The sequence below is a fragment of the Oryx dammah genome, unplaced genomic scaffold (assembly GCF_014754425.2).
Source record: "Oryx dammah isolate SB20612 unplaced genomic scaffold, SCBI_Odam_1.1 HiC_scaffold_10, whole genome shotgun sequence".
NCBI lineage: Eukaryota > Metazoa > Chordata > Mammalia > Artiodactyla > Bovidae > Oryx > Oryx dammah.
In genome coordinates, this window is record NW_024070194.1 from 5,605,298 (window position 1) to 5,623,213 (window position 17,916).

Genomic DNA, 17,916 nt, shown 5'->3' on the forward strand with positions numbered 1-17,916 from the left:
GGCGGCAGACGGGGAGCGGCGGGAGCAGGCCCGGCCCGGCGCCCGAGCGGCGGCCCGGCTGCAGCATGCGCGTCCGCCGGGGGCTGCTGCGGCTGCCGCGCCGCTCGCTGCTCGCCGCGCTCTTCTTCTTCTCGCTGTCGTCTTCGCTGCTCTACTTCGTCTATGTGGCGCCGGGTATAGGTAGGAGGGGGATCCGGGGCCCCGGGGTGGGGGGTGCCGCTCTGATCTCCGGGGGGGGGGGACTCCGGGAACCCACCGCCCCGCCCCGGGGGACCCCGGCTTTCGGAGGACACCCGGCTGGGAGGCGACTCGGAGCCTGGCGCTTGGAAGACCACGGGGACTCCGGCCCGATCCTCGGGAGACCCCCCTCCCCCCGCCACACTCCGGGCCCTCGGGGGACCAGGACCTTCCCGCCCTCTGAACCCCGACGGGCTCCGGAGCCCTCACCCCCCGTCAGCCTCCCGCCCACCCGCTGCCCTCCTTCATCCCCATCTCCCCGCGCTAACCCTATGGTGCCTTCGCGCGCGCGCGCACACACCGACACACGCACACACACACCCTCATCGTGCTGGGACGCCCCCTGTTCAGGCCCTGGCCTCGCCAGAACCCCCACTTCCCGCTGCTCGCCTCGAGAGCTCCCGCCCCGGGGTCTCCTCCATCCCCGGTTCCCGGGATTCCGCGGACCCCGAACCCCCCTCGCAGCCCGCCCGCCCCTCCCCGCGGAGCCCCGATGCTGGGGTCTCTCGGAGTCCCACCATCCCGGTTCCCATCCATCCTTCTTCTCTCCGGCCGCCGGCGACTCTACCGTTTCCTGCTCACTCCCCCTCCCTGCCCTTTCTTCCCTCCACTTTCCCTCGTTACATCCTCCTCCTGGTCCTCCGCCCCAACGCACACATCCTCCTCCGAATGGCCAGATCCCTGTCCTCGCTGGGTGCCATCCCCCCGCTCCCCCTGGAGTTCCACCCTCTATTCAGTCTGCAAGCCCCGGAGCGTCCCACGCCGCCACTCCATCCCCTCCCCTGCCCCGCCTACCCCCAAGGGCACACCCTTGTCATTCCCGCTCCCTGCCCTCCTGCCTGTCGTTCCCCAGCCCTCACCACCCCTCTCTGGTCCTCAGCCAGTTTCTTCTCAGCTGAAGTCTTGGGGGAAGGGGTGCTGTGTGGCCTCTTCTTTTCTTCCCTTCTTTCACTTCTGGCCTCTCCTGGCGTTAAGGGTAGAAGGGGACCTGTTCTGGGGCCGGGGCGGGGGTGGACGGCCCTAGAGGAGGAGCTGTGACGAGGGCCTTGGGGAAATGGTGCAGGTGGGAAGGAGGAGCGTGGAGAAAAGATGGAATGGATACTGATTCTTCTCTCAAAGGCTTAGCCTTTAAAGGAAAGGCAGCTCTGGAGAAACTGAGCCCTGCTCAAGTAGAGGCTGTCTAAGACCACAGAGCAGACATCAGGGAGGAGAAGAAAGACACCAGAAGGAAGTAGCAGCGTGAGGGTTAAGGTCAGGGAGCTTGGAGGTCAGACTTGGATTCTGGTTCCTGCCCAGTATGACCTTGAGCAAGTTACTTAGCCTCAGCTTTTCTCCTCTGTAAAATGGGGGTGTGCATTAGGATGAAAAAACCTCATAGGGTTTTAAAGCTGGAAGTAGATAAATACCCTTTTAAGGCACTTACCATTGTACTTGATGCTTGGAGAGTTTTAAAAGAAACAGCTATTGTATGTAGCTTTTGAGAAAGAAGAGAGTAGATGGAAGGTATATATTTGCCTGACTTGGCATGACCATGAGGCCATAAGAAAACCTCAGTTTAAGGTGAAAAATGATCAGAAGATGCTGTTGGAGGTGGGGCAGTTTTGCTCTAAAGAGTGGATTATTTGGATGTTAGAAAAGGGTTGATGGTTTAACTCTAGAGAAAAACCCTTTAGGATTATAGTAATGATTAGTGCCTTTTTGTTGACCTGTCAACATTGAACTAGCTGAAGAGAGAAATTTCCAGATACAGCAAAAGATTCTTTCCTGATTTTTTTTTTTTTTGAAGAACATATTTCATTTGGTTAATATTGATGATTTGAGCTGCAAACTCGATCTGGAAGATAGAACAGGTAACATCAGGTTGCTGTAACAGTTAGTGTTTTAGGAGAAGCATCTCCCTCTGGGAAGGAACTGTGGGTGGCCTGGTGAGGTAGGAATTTGGGCAGAATAAAAACAGGTGAGTAATTAGGGGAATTAATTGAGAAAAGAGTTCATTAGCATATTGGATATTAGTCTCTAATAAAAATGAATGTAAAATGATGGATTTGAACCCAGAGGCAATCTTGGAGCCATAAGCCCTTTTGTGAAAGGAACAGGTTTTTTCCTGGTGTTGGTGCGTATATCAACTATGTCTAAATGGAAAAATATATCCCACTGGGTTGATAATCACCCTGTTGATTAGAGAGATTAGAAGCAGGATTCTGAAACAAAATGGAACTTATCAACTTAATTAAAATTCTTCAGAGGTAGATTTTTAGGTCAGTGGAACCCGAGTGTAAAGCAGTGGGCTCTACCACACTCAATTCCTACCTCACTGGTAACTGAAAAAGATGGAAATCACTGAAATAGTCACTAATTTCTCCTTAAGTGTAAGTCTTCTAAAGAGCAGATCAATTTAGGATTCAACTTCTGTTAGTCGGAAAAGGGGAGTGGTGGGAAGGATATGGAGTGGTTTTCGGGTTCTCACATTGAGGTGTTTGGTAGTTTTCTTTTATCTTGGCTTTCCTGTTAACCGACTTAATTTTTTAAAATCAGCTTTGGACAGAGCGGCAAATCTTTTCAAAAGTTTAAGGCGAACTAGAGAAAGAGAAGCTTTTTATATGCCTTGGGCTGTGAAGACCTTATTTGAGACAATTATTAAAATGAGCTTAGAAAATAATATTAGATGATATTTATGTGAAATTTCCATTTTTGCAGGTCAAAACCAGTTGTATGTCGGCAGTTTGATATAGCTCAACCTAATACATTTTCAACTAATGACAATTCTGTGTTCTGGCATAACGGGAAGTATGAGACTTGTATTTCCTTCCAGGTTTAATTTTTTCCAGTCCTGCTTTTGGTTTGCTTTGTATACCCTGTGGCCACGTTGTGCTCAAGGGCTAAAGGGAAGGGCTAAAGGGAAGTCCTCAATCCAAGAGTGTGTTACAGCTGTACTCGGAAATAGGCAGACTTGAATTTGAGATTTGAGAAAAATCGCAGTAGTTATAAACATTTTAAAGTTGCTCACATGTAATATAGCCCAGCTACAGTTTCAGCATAACTATTGTTGATATTTTTGAGATCTAACACTGGTTCTCAATATCAGTGACCCATATAGTCTGAGAGTGAAGGGAATTTTTCCTGGGCTTGGGGGTCATCTGAAATGGGGGTTCCTGGTACCATTTGACTTAGAAAATTGGATGTGAGGAGGATCACTAAATAGGGCTATAATGTGTTTGTAACAAATACAGAGTGCTCTTAGCTACTTTGATATCCTCATGCTGATCTGGTTTAAGTAATTTAAAAATACGGCTTCATTGGCCATTGTGTTTTTGTTATTAAATCAAAAGTAGTGTTTTAACATCAGCAGCTTAAAAGTAGAAATGGAAAGGATGGGGCAGAAGTGTCCAGGAGGTGGGGGTTTTGAAAAAGGAAGAGGAAAGGAATGTGGCTATGAAAGTGCATAGGTGTGTCTTCTCTGTAGCCCCCTGCCCCCTACAGCCTGAGTGGTTACTGTTGATTTCATCACTTGTTTCACCTGCACTGTTGAAATATCCCTATTCCTTTCAGAATTCTGGAGAGAACTTTGGACTTATTTATGATCTTTTAACTTAGAAAAAATCCGAGAGCTCAGAGTACCTCTGTTCCAGTCTGACCGAGTCTTTTAGAAGATAAGTGAACTATTTATGGATGTACATTTGAAGGGCTGATTTTTAAACTCTTATGAAGTTTATGGTGCTGTCACATGGGAAGGTTGTTACAGCAGTAACTCACGTTTGCAAATCATTTCAGTTACTGATTTTGAGACATGCCTATGCCTTGTTAGAGCAGTAGTCTATATACTGAGGACATTTTATTAAAGTTCCTCTGTTTAATTTTGCTTTTGATTATTGAGGGAAGAAAGGAGGAGTGATTTTTCCCTTTGGGCCTGCTTAGTTCCAAGACAAGTTTGATGTATGGTTGGCTTTTGGAAGGCAGAAATCAGTCATTTCAGTCCCACCTGATTTGACCAGATGACCTTGAGCAAGTTCCCTTGATTCTTTGATCTTATCCTTGGCCACAAAACAAAGCTGTTTGAAAAACTAGAACTGCGTCTTAGCCAAACTTCTAGTGAGGTTTTTTGTTTAGAAAGTTGATAATTCATGTACATTCTATACGAGATTTGGACCTAAGATTCTAGGTAAGATACATGTTTTATGTAATCAAATGCAACCTTTTCTAGTAACCCCAGGAAAATTTCAGATCCCCTCCTAAGTGTAGTATGAAAATTGTTCTTCCTCACATGCAAGTGGCCTCAAAATGCTTGGGTGCACTTAGTTCCTGAGCTTTTCTGCAGTGAAATAGGCACCGTGAATGTGGGTTATTTAGAGAATTAAAAGGCACCACCCTGTTAAAAGACCTGCTTCTCCCCACTGGCTGGCTCACTCAGATATTTCCTCTGAGTATTACATTGTATCAGTCTTCTTAGAAGGAAAGCACATTTGGAGAGCAGATTGAGGTTATAAAACTGAACAGCACCACCTTTGACCAGGATTTTGGTGATGTTTTATGTCTTCCTGCAGAAGTTTGCTATGTTGGAAACAAAGTCTTAGTTTTGAAGTTGAAGGCTCTTGAACAGTGAAAATGTGCTGGTCCCAGACAGACTTGGGAAGCAGTGTTCAGACAGTATCAGTTGCCATTCCAGGGCCTCAATACTCCAGCCAGAAGCTAATTCTGCTCCGACCCTGACATTTCCCCCAGTGAGCTTGACAGGCCCGTGGGAGCTGCCTATAATATGGCAGGAAGGAGGGTCTCCTTGTGTGGCCCAACTCTTTGGAGCTCTCCAAGACTGTGGAACACCGAAGCTATAGAAGCTGAAATGCTGCTGACTTACTTGCTTCCTTAAGAATCTGCCTGCAATGTAGGAGACCTGGGTTTGATCCTTGGGTCGAGAAGGTTCCCTTGGAGAAAGGGAATGGCTACCCACTCCAGTATCACTGCCTGGAGAATCCCATGGACAGAGGAGCCTGGCAGGCTACAGTCTATGGAGTCGCAAAAGAGTTGGACACAACTGAGTGACTTAACACTAATTTTGCAGCTTTTATTTTTTTAAAGATTTTTCTGGTGTGGACCATTCTTAAAGTCTTTATTGAATTTGTTGCAACCTTGCTTCTGTTTTACCTTTTGGTTGTTTGGCCATGAGGCATGTGGGATCATCTTAGCTCCCTGAGTAGTGGTCAAACCCGCGTCCCTGGCCAGTGGTTGAACCCGCATCCCGGGCATTGGAAGGCAAAGTTTTAATCATTGGACCACCACGGAAGTCCCAGCAGCTTTTTAGATCATGGAAAATATGTTGTGCACATCCAGCTGCACAACTAAGCAAATAGAACTTCAGCAAGTGAGAAGTAGGCAGGCACTGTTGACGCTGCAGAGGCCTGCCAGAGAATGAGAGAGAGAACTAGTGGTTAACATTGGTCAAGATGAAGGTTCAGTTCAGTTCAGTCACTCAGTCATGTCTGGCCCTTTGTGACCCCCATGGACTGCAGCATGCCAGGCCTCCCTGTCCATCACCAACTCCCAGAGTTGAAGGTTAATCAGAAGCAGAAGGTTAAACAGAAGCAAAAAGATTGGGTGTTGGCTTCAAAGAAGTTCAAGGAGATAAAAAGAGGCAGGCCTGTGTACACTATCAGTGAAAGAGCAGTTATTCTTTCAGTTCCGTTCAGTTCAGTTGCTCAGTCATGTCCGACTCTTTGTGACCCTATGGACTGCAGCACACCAGGCCTCCCGGTCCATCACCAACTCCTGGAGTTTACTCACACTCATGTCCATTGAGTCAGTGATGCCATCCAACCATCTCATCCTCTGTCGTCCCCTTCTTCTCCTGTCTGCAGTCTTTCCCAGCATCGGGGTCTTTTCAGATGAGTCAGTTCTTCGCATCAGATGGCCAAAGTATTGGAGTTTCAGCTTCAACATCAGTCCTTCCAATGAATATTCAGGGCTGATTTCCTTTAGGATGGACTGGTTTGAGTTATTCTTTAGTTTCTAGATTTTTGACTGCTTTATAAGCCCAAAATGAGTCATTAACTTGTCCAAAGTTGAGAATTACAAAATATCCCTGAAGCACATAGCATTCGATTGAAAAGATAAGGTTAATCATGAGAAACACCTAGAGAAAAATTGAAGATAGTACGTAATCAATTGATGCTTCCCTTGTAGCTCAGTCAGTAAAGAAACTGCCTACAATGCAGAGAGCCAGGTTTGATTCCCGGGTTGGGAAGATCCCCTGGAGAAGAAAATGGCAACCCACTCCAGTATTCTTGCCTGGAGAATCTCATGGAGAGAAGAGCCTGGCAGGCTACAGTCCATGGGGTTGCAAGAATCGGACATGACTTAGCAAGTAAACCACCACAACCAGCTAATCAACTTCTAAATTCTGTGATACTAGCTGTTAATGAGGTGGAGGTTCAGATATAGGCATTCATTCACTGATGGAATAAGTAGTGTTTTTTGATTGCCACCCCTCTTGTTAGATACTCTTGGGTATTGGGCAGTCTAGAAATGAGTAAGGCGGAACATTTCTGCCATCCTGGTGCTTTCATTCTAGTGAGACGTTTTTCCCCTTTGTGGTGCTTTTATTCTGTTAGGGAGACAGCCAATATGCAAGATATTTTTGGATAGTGGTAGGAGTAACTGAGAGTCTATTTTAGACTGAGTGGTTAGGGAAAGCTTCATTAAAGAGGTAATATTTGACTTGAAGGGTAGAACTGGCCACTCTCAGGTCTGGAGATTAGGGTGGTGATGGGGGTGTCACGCATATGTGAAGGCCCTGAGGCAGAACCCCTAGTGAAGGTTGACTGGATTTTTATAATGACGGGAAGTGGTAGGAAGTGAGCTTAGAAAGACGGTAGGGGTCAGGCCGCATAAGACCCTCTAGGCCGAGGTAAGGGCCATAGGATGAAGGTGAACTAGAGGCTCAGACAGCAAAGAATCTGCCTCCGATGAAAGAGACCCGGGTTTGATCCCTGGGTTGGGAAGATCCCCTGGAGAAGGGCATGGCTACCCGCTCCAGTATTCTGGCCTGGAGAATTCCGTGGACAGAGGAGCCTGGTGGGTACAGCCCATGGGGTCACAAAGAGTCGGACTCTACTAACACTGGAGTTAACTGTTAGACATCAATCAGACCTGGATTTGAGTCAACTCTGACTGAGCGGGTAGACGATTTTCAGTTTTCTCATCCGCCCAATGGAGTATAACGTCTTCCTCAGGGTTGCTGTGAGAATTGAGTGGAATATGCATGGAACGGGGCTTGGCACGACAGTGGATAGGCTCAGAATTGTTATATTTTGTTATAACCATAGGAGATGTCCTGTAACAATTGTGTAAATTGTTATAGCCATAGGAGATGTCCTCTTGGCCTAATGCTAGTGCTAAACTCAGAGGAGGGTGGGGCGCCAGTCCGACTTGACCAGTAACTAGATGGAAGCCTTTATTTCAGTTTTCCCATCTATAAACTGAAGCAGTGAACTCAAGTACAGATGCCAGGGTCCCTCTTAGACCCGAAGTTCCATAGTTCTGAGCAAGTGTGAGTTGAACCTTTTAGGGGAAGGAATAATGAGTTCTGTCAAGTAAAGATACCCCATTTATTAATTAAAAAGTTCAGACCTCTCATTCACTTGGTTTCCCACCTTTAGTGAAATTCTGTGAAGTGTCAGTGTGTAACCATCAGACATGGTTGTAAGTGTGTAACCATCATGAGGACAGTCTGCCCTGAAAATAAGACTTAGAAATGTCTGCACCAAAGTCTGTCTTTGAAATCATTGTGACAAAGAATGGTCAAAGGGAAAAAACCCTAAAGAATTCTATGGAAATACCTTTGGGATGTTACAGCTTTTTTTTTTTTTTTTTTTTAATCTTTCTTTCTTTTCCCCCTTTTTGTCCCCTGGGTAATCCTTTTAAGTTTTAATCTGCTAAATCAGTTTTTTTCCCCTCTAGCTTCACACTTTTGCTTTTAAACATGAAATGGAGCCCTGGACTCATTAGTTTCTGCTCCATCTTCAGTCCTCTAGGTAATTGGATGTTAAATGAAAAATGAATATTACATTTTGACCCAGTAATTCTTTTTAATATTGTGGCTTATAGCGAAGAGCATTCATACCTCCTGCTGATCCCAAGCCTGGGAATCACACTGAATAATTTAAAGTGGTGTCTCTTCTCAGATTCCACCCCTTCCCACCTCTTTTGTTAGTTTGAGTGAGTAATTATTAGACTATAAGTAGTGTTTCGCCTCCTTCCCAGGTGACAGAGATACCCAGGGACTTTGCCATGACTAGAAGAAAAGCTGGTCATTGTTCTGAAGTACCTTAGTTACCATCATCAATTATGAACAGTTCTCTGAGGCGATTAGTAGCGTGATTATAATGATGAAAAATGTTGTGGAGTGTCACATACAGGGATGTGTAGATTGTAGGAAAGTTCAGTGTCGTGCTTTAAAACTCAGCCTAGAGGTGTGCTAGTGAGCACAGCAGTTTATTATTTTTTATTAAAGAGTTGTAAAACATTTAAATATCCATGGAGAAGGGATTTTTTTTCACCCCAAGTGGTCCTAGAAGTATGATTAATAGACACTTAAACTTTTTGCTTAATTTTCAGGTGTTGAGCAACTGTATACTTGGAAAGATGGAAAAACTGTATTTTTTTTTTTTTTTTACTCATGGAACTGCTAGTTGCCCCATTGTGAGGAGGTGTGCTTTTTAAGCACTAAGCTTAAATTATACTCACGGTTGTGATGTTTTATCAGTCTTTTCTGATTGGTAGACTATTGGCTTTTAAAGGTCAGAAAATAGTATTTTCTTAAATGTTGTGTTGTGGTCTTGTTTGTGTAGTTTAAAACAAATAATCCTTTATTCTCTTGCAGAAAAATGGAAAAAAAAAAACCAATTGCCAATTTAGGAAAGTTAAACCAGGTGGGCCAGAGGTGACTGTAGACTGACCTCAGGATTCTTGACGTACTTATTGTAAATCTTTATATTGTAAATAAACCCATTTAATCATTTAACTTTTAAAGAGAAACTCATTCTCTCCATATCTTCATAATCTGTGGAGTCACGATAGGGAGGTTCTCTGGATTGTCTTGTCCTTGTGCTTAGCACACTGGATGCACTTAAATATTAATTGAAATGAATGGAGAAACTGTTGTGTGGTCAAACTAGCCTCTTTGCTGTTGGATTGTGTTTAACCTGGGGAAGGAGTCGCTTCTTCAGTTAATCCTTATTTTGAGTTTTAACGGGGTTGAGGGGAGGGAGTTTGAGAAGAGACACCAATTTAAATTATTCAGTGATTTTGTGATTTTGGTATTCACTTTGCCCAAAACAACTCTGTCCTTTTTTTTTCCCCTTGCTATTTCTCTGTGGTAAAATATTTCTGACATGAAATTTGCCGTGTATTTTGGTAATTTAGATGTGCAATTCAGTGGCATTAATTGTGTGCACAATGTTAAGCAACCAGGACCACTATTTCCAAAAATTTCTGTTGCCCCAAACAGAAATTCGCTTCCCATTAAGCAATAACTCCTCGTCCACTGTCCCAGGCCCCAGCTGCTAACCTGCGGTGACTGTGACTGCCCAGTCATCCGATATCTGTCCCTTAGAGTCTTCCCTGCTCACTTGGCAGAATGTTTGCCTGGTTCACTCCTAGAATAGCATGTGTCAGAACTGTATTCTTTTTGTGTGTGAATACTATTCCATCCTATGTATACCCCCATTTTGTTCTCTCATCTGTTGACAAGCACCTGAGTTGCTTCCACCTTTTGGCTGTTGTAAATAGCACTGCTGCAGATGTTGGCACACACGGATCTGTTCGAGTCCCTGCTTTCAGTTCTTGGAATATTTACCTGGAAGTGGAGTGGCTGGGTCCTGTGGTAATTCTAGGGCTTCCCAGGTGGCTCAGTGGTAAAGAATCTGCCTGCCAAGCAAGAGATGTGGGTTTGATCCCTGGGTCAGGAAGATCCCCTGGAGAGTTAGAAATGGCAACTCACTCCAGTATTCTTGCCTGGAAAATTCCATGGACAGAGGAGCCTGGCGGGTTACAGTGCATGGTCGCAAAAGAGTTGGACATGACATAGCGACTAAACAGTAACAGTACAAGGGTAGTTCTCTTTGATTCTTTGCGGAGCTGCTGGACTTTCGCCAGTGCCGGCACCATTCTGTGTTCCCGCCAACAATATGTGAGGTCTCCAGTTTCTCCAGCCTTGCAGCCAACAGTTGCTTTCTGAGCATGTATTTTTTTAAGTGTAGGACACCCCCATAGGTGTGAAATGGTAGCTCGAGGTAGTTTTGGTTTGCATTTCCTTAGTGAATAATGAGGTCTAGCATCTTTGCATGTGTTTATCGGCTGTTTGTATATCTTGTTTAGTGAAAGGTCTGTTCAGGTTCCCTTACCCTTTTTGTTTATTTATTTATTTGTTTATTTTTCCTTTTACCCTCCTTACATTGGATTGTCTATTGTTAAGAGCTCCTGATATTGTTAAAATATTAAACCATTACAGATACATGGTTTGCAAGTATTTTCTCCCATCCTGTGTATTGTCTTTGCCCTCTGTTGGTAGGTGTCATTTAATACGCAAAAGCTTTTAACTTTAATGAGATTCGGTTTATTTATGTTTTTCCTTTTTACTTGAAGAAATATACTACTTGGTCAGTTTTATGACTTAACTTTTGCTCCCTACATTGTACCCATTTCTTATTTATTTATTTATTTTTTGCTCGGGAAAGGTTTCCATAGGCAGCCTGTCAGTAACTTACGGAAACCTTTCGCGAGCAATTGAGCTGATTTTTGAGAAAGCAGGAGGCAAGGTTTTTTGGTTTATCTGTCTCTTACTTTCTTTTCCCCCTCTCGTTTAAGTTTGATCTTCATTTCTTGATTTCTGATTCTTGGTCTTTAAAATGATTACTCTCTTTGCCAAAGTTGACACGCTCTGCAGATTCCGTTCAATATTTCAAGTATTTGAAGAGTCCTATGACTCTTCTGATAAAGGGGGGGAAATTTAAATCTTTCTGATGTTTGTTGATTATTTTGCTCAGTAGGACTGAAATGTCACTTGCATTTAAGTATTTTCTGTTTCGAAATCTCAGTTCTCCGAAAATCCATGTAAGACAGGGCCAGATGTTAAAACACCAAATTTTTGGTGTTGGGGACAGTACAGTTTAGTGGTTAAACATGAGATTTAGAAGAGAAATTTAGAAAGTATTATAGATTGGTAAGCATAGTCCATGAAACACTGGGCTCACTCTTTCTTCCATACAGAAATGAAAGCATATGTTGATTTTGATGACACTGAAAAGTAAATTATCACTTGGCGTTTTGTTGGCCTTGGATCTGGATTAACCAGCACTTTTCATGCTTTGCTGTTTAATACGTGGTGATGCTTAGAGCCATGGTAATGCATGGCTTTGAGTTTGATGTTAAGTGTGATTTTTTTTTTTCCTTCTGGTTGTTTGAATACCAATAATTCTTTATTCAGGAGAGCACTGTTTCCCCAGTCCCCGGCACAGGCACAGGATGGCAGGCGGTGATGACGAACGACCTGCCAGGAGGTAGCTTGGCTGACTAGGATGTGTGTGATAGGAACACGTGATTTCTTTCTTTCTGGTTTCCTTTATAATATTATCAGAAAATGAAGAGAATGTTAAAGAATGAGGAAATAGAAGAGTGTAACATGTAAAACCTGCTGGACTTCTGCAACAGTGACATAGTAAAATTTGGCACTTTGATTTTTTTTTTTTTCCTGGTATCAGCTGAGTTTCCAGTATACTTATCCAAATGTGAGTAATAATGATAGTGACTTAAAACAGGTGGGTTCTTGGGAAATTTTTGTGTTTTGGAGCCTGTAATAAAAGAAGAAATTTACAAACTTGACTTTGCATTCGTTTGATTTGGCTGTTTTCTTAAAGCTAACTTAATCTCTGTGTTAACTCCTTACTGTGTGCTAGGTCTGGGGATACAGTGATGAATAATCTGAACACCATAGCTCTGTTACTTCTAAGTCTTCAACAAGGGAGCATGACTTCATTTTAGTAAAAGCTTTTCAGAATTTTGAGTGATTTTTATATTCCCAGAGGATGTGTTTAATTGAGGGTCAGTTGATGTTAACATTCCTTAATTGCCAAGAATAATAATGAATATATTTTATTGTAGATATTTAAGACAGCAAAATTTTTAAAGAAATTCATGAAGAAAGACACATTTCATTTCTTAACACCCTTCCCCCCTGCCGCCATCCACCCCCGCCCGGGCCCATTGGGTGTACCTGGTTTTGGTGGTGGTTATATTTGTTATTCTTTAGTGACTAAGTCACACCAGACTCTTCTGTGACCCCATGGACTGTAGCCCCGCCAGGCTCCTCTGTTGATGAGATTTCCCAGGCAAGAATCCTGGAGTGGGTTGCCATTTCTTACTCCAGGGGATCTTCCTGACCCAGGGATCCAGACCGCATCTCCTGCATTGCAGGTAGATTCTTTCCCCCTGAGCCCTCCGGGGCTGTTTATATTTAAACATGGAATGTTTCTGATGTTTATCTCCTGAACAGAGTCATGGCGATGGTGGGGAGCAGTGACTGAAGTTTTTAATAATGAAGTTTGTTAGATGCTCTCGACCAGCAGAGGGAGGATGTGTTTATATGCTGAGGCCTCTTCCTTTCCACCTGGAAGTATCAGTTTTAGAACAGAAGTCTGGTACTTTCTCAGTGCCACAGAGAGAAAGTTCTCAGAGAGCATTTGTCAGATAAGGATCAGTCTGTCTTCTACCCTTCAGTGGCTTTCAGGGCTTTCAGGATAAAGTTCAGTCTCCCTATGGTAGCTTAGAAAAATTTTTGTGGTCTGGCCTCTACCTTCCTCCTCAGTTTCATTTATGCCTCTTTTCTTCCTCCAGCCCCATGGACTTCCTGCCTGGTTTCCAGCATAGACTAGGCTCTTCCCTTAAGCGTTTCTCTGGCTGACGCAAATACTCCTCCTGCCTGTCCTTGGATCTGTAATTCAGTGTCAGATGCATGGGCCTCATTTTTCTTGCTCACTGTTGTATCCCTGCCTAGAACGTTGGTTTGGCACACCGTAGTGTTAGTTGCTCAGTTGTGTCTGATCCTCTGCAACCCCACGAACTGTGACCGGTCCATGGAGTTCTCCAAGCAAGAATGCTGGATTGGGTTGCTATACCCTCCTCCAGGGGATCTTCTCGATCCAGGGATCGAACCTGGGTCTCTTTAACATTGCAGGCAGATTCCTTACCATCGGAGCCATCAGGGAAGTAGGTTCTCAATAAATACTATTTGTTAAATTGATAAAGTAAGGTGGAGGTGGACAGATCTGAGGTCCTGAAAAGTACAATTAGCTGATTCTCTGCTCATTTGGGCATGTTGTGCTATTAAGACTTCAAGGTGAAGAATTAAAAAGGATCAAATGAAAACACAATGGATTTGTAAAGATATTAATTGTAATAGAAAGTATGATTCCTAGCTCAGTTGCAGATTAATTTGCCCAGTTCAGTCAGATGTTTGATTTTGATCTGGGGGGTGTGGCTGGGTGCTGGTTTGTGGGCAGATGACAAGTAGGGGTTCTAAAGTTTTACCTATTTGAGATTCAATATGGATTTTAACCCTTTGAGGTACTTTGTATCTTACATAGTATGTGTAGGATAATGCTTCGAACTTGCAAATCACAAATGAATGTATTAATGGTTTGTCTTGTTCCTTAACTTGAAATCTAGATGAAAAAATGATAAACAGGGAATTCCCTGGCAGTTCAGTGGTAAAGACTCAGCACTTTAACTGCTGTGGGCCGGGGTTCAATCCCTGGTTGGGGAACCAAGAGCCTGCAAATCACATGGCATGGCCAAAAAAATAAAGATAAAATAAAAATCGATAAACAGGAAAACACTCAGTCCTGATTTAGGAAGAAGTAGATACAGTTTCTTGTATATTGCTAGGGGCATTGTTTCTAATTTTGAATTAGAAAAATATTTAGGTTAGTGGTTTTGGTGTTTTCAAATTTGTGATCAAAGCTATACTTTTTGTCTTGAGTATGTGCATCAGTATTTAATTTGAGAGGTAGTTTTTGCCTAGGCAATGAGAAATTGTTTTATATTTTACTTCTTTCGAGGAGCGATAAGGAAGAAACACTTTCTGAAATTGGAAGCCCATATGGTTGGTATGAAAAGTAAGTCTGTTACTCCTAAGCAGCTAGTCTTGCTGATGGGTGGAAGGTGGAAATAACCTTGCCTCTGTTGGTAAGGTTATTTTTGAGCTGACTTGTGTTAGGCTAGCACCCATCATTTGCTTTGTCTGCAAGGGACAACTGGAATCCCAGAGAGAGAGAAAGAAAGTGTGTGAATGTGAGTGGGAGGAAGTGAAACATTTGATTTTGGTATTGGCTTGATTTTTCTGTTTAGTTGTTGACTTGGCATGCCTGGCTTTTTCATTCTACTTTTAAGTATCCAGAAATCTTCAGGTCTGTGTGAATTAGAAAGTTTGGATTTAATGGAATTTCATTTGGCTCTGTGGGAAATTAACTTTAGGTAAGAGTTACTTTTGGGGTTGGCTTAATGGGAAATAGATGGGGAAACAGTGGAAACAGTGTCAGACTTTATTTTGGGGGGCTCCAAAATCACTGCAGATGGTGATTGCAGCCATGAAATTAAAAGACACTTATTCCTTGGAAGGAAAGTTATGACCAAGCTGTGTGTGTGTGTGAAGTCGCTCAGTCATGTCCGACTCTTTGAGACCCCATGGACTGTAGCCCACCAGGCTCCTCTGTCCATGGGATTCTCCAGGCAAGAATACTGGAGTGGGTTGCCATTTGCTTCTCCAGGGGATCTTCCCAACCCAGGGATCGAACCCGGGTCTCCTGCATTGCAGGCAGACGCTTTATCCTCTGAGCCACCAGGGAAGCCTATGACCAACCTAGACAGCATATTGAAAAGCAGGGACATTACTTTGCCAACAAAGGTCTGTCTAGTCGAGGCTATGGTTTTTCCAGTGGTCATGTATGGATGTGAGAGTTGGACTGTGAAGAAAGCTGAGCGCTGAAGAATTGATGCTTTTGAACTGTGGTGTTGGAGAAGACTCTTGAGAGTCCCTTGGACTGCAAGGAGATGCAACCAGTCCATTCTGAAGGAGATCAGCCCTGGGATTTCTTTGGAAGGAATGATGCTAAAGCTGAAACTCCAGTACTTTGGCCACCTCATGTGAAGAGCTGACTCATTGGAAAAGACTGTGATGCTGGGAGGGATTGGGGGCAGGAGGAGAAGGGGACGACAGAGGATGAGATGGCTGTATGGCATCACTGACTCGATGAACGTGAATCTGAGTGAACTCCGGGAGTTGGTGATGGACAGGGAGGCCTGGTGTGCTGCGATTCATGGGGTTGCAAAGAGTCGGAGACGACTGAGCGACTGAACTGAACTGAACTGAGGGATGATAAAGAAGTTTACCGTAATTTATTCATAATCATCTTTTCATCCCAAGTGTTTTCATTTCATTGTTTCCTTCTCTTTATATACACAAACAGATATTTAAAATTTTTATACCTTAGGAGCTGCTAGGCTGAGAGAATTGACGTTATAAAGGTGGCAGCAGTTAAATGAATGCTTTGAGTCTTTGTATTGGAATAATCTTGTACCATCTCTTTGCTGTAATATCTTTTCCTGGTTAGTTCTGTTTCTCTCATTTGAAATAAACATAGAGACTTTATATAAGATTATTTCTGGCAGATGACTCTTAAGAAAACATGTGGAAAACTTGATGGGAAGTTCTAGCCCTTGTGACGTCACATCAGTTTAGTCTTAATCCTAAACACTATTAATGAAGTTAAAATAGAAGGACCTCAAATTTTATTAAATGTTTTAATGTGGCTAATTTAATGGGAAAGTGTAATATTTGATATATCTCCTCCTTTGATTGGGTTCTACAAAACAGAAATAAAATCTTTCTTAAAAACCTATTAACAGACTTCCCTGGTGGTCCAATGGCTAAGACTCTGCACTCTTCATTAATGAAGGGGGCCTTGGTTCAATCCCTGGTCGGGGAGCTAGATCCCACATGCTGCAACTGAGGCCCAGTGCAGCCAACTAAATAAATAAGTAAAAGATACATAGAAAAACCCTACTTGTACTTGGTTATTTTTCTCTAGTCTGATGTTTTTTCCTCCAGTTTGTCAAGAGTGACCAAACTTTCTTTCTCCACCCTCTTTTTTCCCCATTCCTATATGTACAGAATGGGAACACCATTGATGTCATGTAATTTATTCTTTTTGGTAAAGATGATTATATCAAATGCAGTTAGTTCCTAAAAATCACTGTGCTGTACAAAACTGTTGGATGAAAACCATAGAGCTTGTGGGCAAGACGGGGTTAGGCACAGAACAGTTAAAAACTAAGTTAGTGTCGTATTCACAAAAAAATACTGGACCTAATGAAACCAGCACAGTTTTACACATGTTAAATGGTTAAGAAACAGCAAAAAATAGGGCACTTTGTTTTGAAAAAAGACCTGAAATTTGCTGGTGGAAGTGGGCAATCCGAAGAATTGCAACTCCAGAGTTCCTGTGAAGTGTGCTGAAAGAGCACTGGATGTTGTAACATCCAGTGTGTATGGGATGCTCACTCAAGATGAACTGAGGTCGCTGGCAGATGTTAGACAGAGGTGTGTGTCTGTTCAGTCAGTTGTAGTTTTCTGGGTATCGCTCATGGATGAAATTGCACATAAGCAACACAAAATTCCAGTTATCCTCAGGTTGTTCCCAAATATGTCACTTGTGTTGGAACAAATGTGTACTTTCAAAATAAGTCTGATAACGGAACTGACTGTAAGACAAAATAACGACGTAATTTGAATAAATACGTGAAATAAAAAAAGGTTTTTTATTGAAGTACGGTTGATTTGCAACATTGTGCCGATCTCTGTTGCACAGCAGAGTGACTCAGCTATACACGTACAGACATTCTTTAAAAATATGTTTTAAAAACGTTTTGAAATCTCAAGGTTCCAAAAGAGTTGCATGTGTAGTTAGTGACTTTTTCTTGAACCATCTGGTGACATTATGTCCCCTCACTCCCAAATATCAGAGTGTGTTTTTCAACAAAGAAGGATATTCCAGCCAAGGACAGTCCACCCATTAACACTGATACTCTACCTCTGTGGCCATTGAATCCCTGACCCCCATTCAGGCTCTGCCAGTTGCCCCAGGAATGTCCCTTATGTCAGAAGGGTGCAGTTCAGAACCGCCCACTGTGTTCCCTGTGACATTCCCTTAGTCTCCTTCAGGAAAATCTGGAAGAGTTCCTCAGTTTCTCCTTGTGTTTCATGACCTTGACACTTCTGAGGATGACAAGCCAGCTCTTCTGTAGCCTGTCTCTTACTTTGTCTGATGTTTCCTTGTGGTTAGATCCAGGTTCTGCATCTTTGGCGGTAAAATCGCAGAAGTGATGTGAACGTTCTCGTGATGCGTGTCGGAGGACACAGGGCTGTGATTTGCCCCATCACCGAGGATGTTTGCTCTGATCCCTCGACTGAGGAGGTTTCTGAGGAGGGTTTCCGCCATAAAGAGACTCTCTTCCCTTCTGTATTCTGTATTCAGTATGTATTTTGTGGGAAGGTCCTTAATAAGTTTAAAGGAAAAGAAAGGAAAAAAAACTATATAAATTTTGTTCTTCATCATGCTTTTTTAATGAAAAATG

The 17,916-nt window shown here is 43.2% G+C and overlaps 1 protein-coding gene across 1 annotated transcript in view; it reads left to right on the forward strand.

Annotated features, from left to right (window-relative positions):
- The first annotated feature begins 6 nt into the window (after positions 1-6).
- B4GALT5 (beta-1,4-galactosyltransferase 5) overlaps positions 7-17,916 on the forward strand; it is a 73,266-nt gene continuing 55,356 nt past the window's right edge. The window contains exon 1 of the mRNA XM_040248180.1: positions 7-180. Coding sequence (XP_040104114.1) covers positions 66-180 — 115 coding nt within the window. The 5' untranslated portion in view covers positions 7-65. The remainder of the gene's footprint in view (positions 181-17,916) is intronic.